This window comes from Haplochromis burtoni, unplaced genomic scaffold, assembly GCF_018398535.1.
Source record: "Haplochromis burtoni strain Fernald_Lab_line unplaced genomic scaffold, NCSU_Asbu1 Contig_6, whole genome shotgun sequence".
Taxonomy (NCBI): Eukaryota; Metazoa; Chordata; class Actinopteri; order Cichliformes; family Cichlidae; genus Haplochromis; species Haplochromis burtoni.
The window spans coordinates 5,499,519-5,503,199 of record NW_024582367.1 but is presented as its reverse complement, the minus strand read 5'-3'; the positions used below and the strand labels follow the sequence as shown (position 1 = coordinate 5,503,199).

Sequence of the window (3,681 nt, the reverse complement as noted above, 5' to 3'; positions counted from 1 at the left end):
GTGCATGCACACTCTAACCCACCAGCTGAAACTCCCTGCGCCTATCATAGGCGTTCTGTATGCCCGAGTCTGCCCACAGGGCCTTAATGGCGGGCAGGTACTCCAGGAAAACCGATGTCTCAAGCTGCCCACTGGTCATCTTGGCTGAGCGGGTGTCGAACGCCATCAGGTTGTCGCCGTGCGGCTGGTTGTCTTCATCACCCCACGGAATGTGCAGCTTCTCACGGGCGTCCACCAGCACACGTATACCTGGAAAAGGAAGTCAGATGGCAACTTAATAGTGGAAAGGGGTAGTGAGAAGGGCAGGTGAAACAAAAGTAACCCAACACCTGTGTCCTTTGGAGGCCTGCTGTGTCTAAAAAAATAAATAAAATACAAAAAAAATGATGATAGGGCAAGAAAAAGTGGAGTTGATTTTAAGGTAGCACATGATTAACATAACCCTGTTACTAGTCAGATTTCAGGGTTTTTCCTGCTTACACACAATTTCCACCAAAGAGGTCTTAGCCTCCCCTCAAAGGAAAAATAAAATCACCACCTTGTGCTAACCATCACTCTACCCAATTTTTCTTTAACTGACCTTTCATTCAGTCAAGAATAAAGCACATTTTGCTGATATAATGACCAGAAATAACAAGAAAATTCATAACCTTCGATAAAGCATGACCAATCAAGCTTCAAAAGCCACATTATAAGCCGGGGAAATCCCTGTATTCATATTACGTACTATTTACGTTTATTTCAGACTGACAGTTTATTCATTAAAAAAAAATATACAGGATGTGCTGGTCACACCAACACCTTACTTTGAAAATGGCCGAAATAACTGTCGGGTTATATACAATTTCGTGACTATTAAAAAGCGACGCTTGAGCCTTGTTGGTATTTACAGACGATTTTGTTTAACGTGGACAACACCAACGTAAAGATTTCTCTTTCATTCAGTCCATGGACAAAGAGGAACACCTTACAGCACACCACACTGGCGGGTTGCCCTCCATTAGCTTCATCCCGAGCTTAGTTATTGAGCAACAAAACTTGCCTGTAGCTGATTTAAAACCGCGGGTAGTGTTGGTTAAAGATATCACAAAAAACTTGATTCGCTGTATTTGGTATAGCTATGCTAAACCCCTAGAAAGGTTAAGCTTTTAGGACAAACGAGGCTCCTATGGGTGTGCCGAGAGCAGATGTAGACTGTTTATGTGTCCTCTCACCCAGCCCAGCGCTGCTAAACAGATGTGGAAACTTTCCAGTGCCTTTTAACCGAGTAAAAGGGCGATTTTCACGCCCTTTAAGTTTCCAGCCCTCGGTAGCGAGGTTACCTTTGATAACATTGCTGTAAATCGTTGCTCTGAAATCCTCTCGGGCGTGCTGGTCGAAGTCCTGGCCGTGGATGATCCGCATTTGTTTGAGGAAAGTCGACTTGCCGCTCTCGCCAGCGCCGAGGAGAAGGATCTTCACCAGCCGTTTTACATACGTTTTCTCCTTGGAGAGACATCTGTCGATCTCTTTGGACTTTCTCAGCTGTTCCACCTCGCCGCTGTTAAGCAGGCAGACGGGTAGACAAACTTTTAACACGGACCTGGTCGGCAGGAAATCCGCCATGTTCGCACAAACTTCATCGATGCTAATTTGATGCGCGTTCTCGGGCGCAGGCACGGGACCAAGCCCCTTCCCTAAACTCAGGAAGTACCGCTGCTGACTGTTTACCATCAATCTTAAGGCACAGCCTACTGTGCTATTTACGCGGATATGCCTCACATAAACACGTAATATTGTCCGTAGCTACGTTTGAATGGAAACACACAAAAATAACTTTATAAGCAACATACTGAAATTTACACGCGAATACATTTTCAAGTTTTAGAGGTCTAATTGCACGATACACTATAAAAAGAATTAATAGGCGTTAACGGCTATAATTAAAGTAAAAAATAAATACATAAAGTTTTCATAATTAACATTAAAATAAATATGAAGGAAAAAAGGAGAGTTGACCGGTGGTGGCATGTCGCCCTCTACTGGTGCAGTATAGAAACACGTTGAAAAAAAAAAAAGACGCGCTCCGATTGGTTGATTCGTTTCACACTTTTAGACATGCTGCTTTCAGAGACTGCAGGAAATATTGCTATCTGCAGTTGAACGCTCTGCTGAAGAACAATAAAATTTGAAATCTTGACGGAAAATAACTTGGTTTTGTGAAAGTGGATGTATTTGACCTTCTGTCTTTGCGTTTATAGCATTGATGAGATAAAGAACACTAAATTATTGCCTATATTTAACTAAAACGGCTTCACATTGCAATTACTTAAACCTATTTTAGGCAATTCTTTGTTACTCTTATTGGAACTGTCAACTTTTTATTACGTGCCTGAAGTGCCACACGGGTAATTTAATCCTAATTCAATTTAAAAATGATAAAATATTGGCACATTAACAGTTTCCGTTTTTCCAAGTGAGAGGTTTAGGGGGGGACATTTGAAGGCAACATCACCATCGATCAGTGTTGCACTTCCCCTCAAGCATCCCCACACGACACACAGGGCTCTCACAGGCGGCAGCAGTGTTGTATGTGTGTGTGTGTGAGAGAGAGAGAGAGAGAGAGAGCGGTGCAAAGCATCACACAACATGACCATCCGAAACGTTCTCCGGGATCATGGACAGAGGTACCGACCACGGATGGCTTGTCTCAAAAAGGTGGGCTGCACAGCTTACATTAGATGATGTAAACCAGAGCACAGGCTTATAGATTATACCTGCTGCAGACGCATCATTAGTGACTTGTATAAATTCTCTAACGCAATGCTTGGACTGTATTGGCTTACAGGAACCTCACAAACCCAGGCTGTTGTCGGCATTTGCACTATAATAATCTATAATATTCTCTGGAAATCCCAATGCTTTCATTGAATAGATTTATTAAGGATGGTCATTCCGTTAAGGATTAAAACCCACAGGAACCATTTGGACTACAACAAGCTTTAGGGAAACCCAATAGCAAACATGCATTTCTTTAATAATATGGACTTTAGTTATTAAGGGTTATTAGAGATGTTATTCATATACTCATGTTTCAGAATGATGTCAACATACTGTAAATCAGATGTCATGTCAGCTTCCCCCTTACACTCTATATAGCTGTCAGACTGTGTTCTGTTTCAACCTTTTCACTGTGATAAGGTCGTTCTGTTTAATAAGCATTAGGCCTGGATCAGTATCAATACCTCCATCTACACCAACCAGCTGCTGGAAAGAAGTTAATCCAGGCGCTGTGTGAATTGTGTGTGTGTGTGTGTGTGTGTGTGTGTGTGTGTGTGTGTGTGTGTGTGTGTGTGTGAGGCCAGCCAGAGCAGTCCTTCATTCATCATCTCATATTTAAAATTCAGTTGGATGGTCACCAAAGAGAATGTTTTAACATTAGAAAAAATAAATAAATAAATGGAAGGAAATAATCAAGACATGAGCTTCCAGATGTAGCACTCACACAGTGTCCCCCTCTCTCCAGGGGAATGCACACAGAATCCATTTCCTGGAGAACTTTGTGTTTTGGTCAATGAAAGCCCACTTTGGTCCAGCTCAGTCTGGGGCTTATAGCCTCTCCAGGTTGACTTCAAAGCACAAAGCCACTTCAAAAAGACCCAGGAGTCACCTACAAACACACTCTCTCTCTCTTTCTCTCTC

General features: G+C 42.5%; 2 protein-coding genes across 3 annotated transcripts in view; one reads left to right on the top strand and one right to left on the bottom strand.

Annotated features, from left to right (window-relative positions):
* The window catches only part of LOC102295310 (guanine nucleotide-binding protein subunit alpha-13), an 11,372-nt gene extending 9,711 nt beyond the window's left edge, over positions 1 to 1,661 (bottom strand). Inside the window, exons 1-2 of the mRNA XM_005913533.3 lie at positions 1,323 to 1,661; positions 23 to 249 (exon numbers count right to left, since the gene is read on the bottom strand). Of these exons, the coding sequence (XP_005913595.2) occupies positions 23 to 249; positions 1,323 to 1,605 (510 nt within the window). The 5' untranslated portion in view covers positions 1,606 to 1,661. The remainder of the gene's footprint in view (positions 1 to 22; positions 250 to 1,322) is intronic.
* Positions 1,662 to 2,493: 832 nt separating this feature from the next.
* Positions 2,494 to 3,681, top strand: part of LOC102295621 (regulator of G-protein signaling 9) — a 16,755-nt gene continuing 15,567 nt past the window's right edge. The window contains exon 1 of one of the 2 annotated variants that reach the window (XM_005913534.3): positions 2,494 to 2,697. In XM_005913534.3, coding sequence (XP_005913596.1) covers positions 2,629 to 2,697 — 69 coding nt within the window. In that variant the 5' untranslated portion in view covers positions 2,494 to 2,628. The remainder of the gene's footprint in view (positions 2,698 to 3,681) is intronic. The other variant, XM_014335260.2, reaches the window with a different exon arrangement.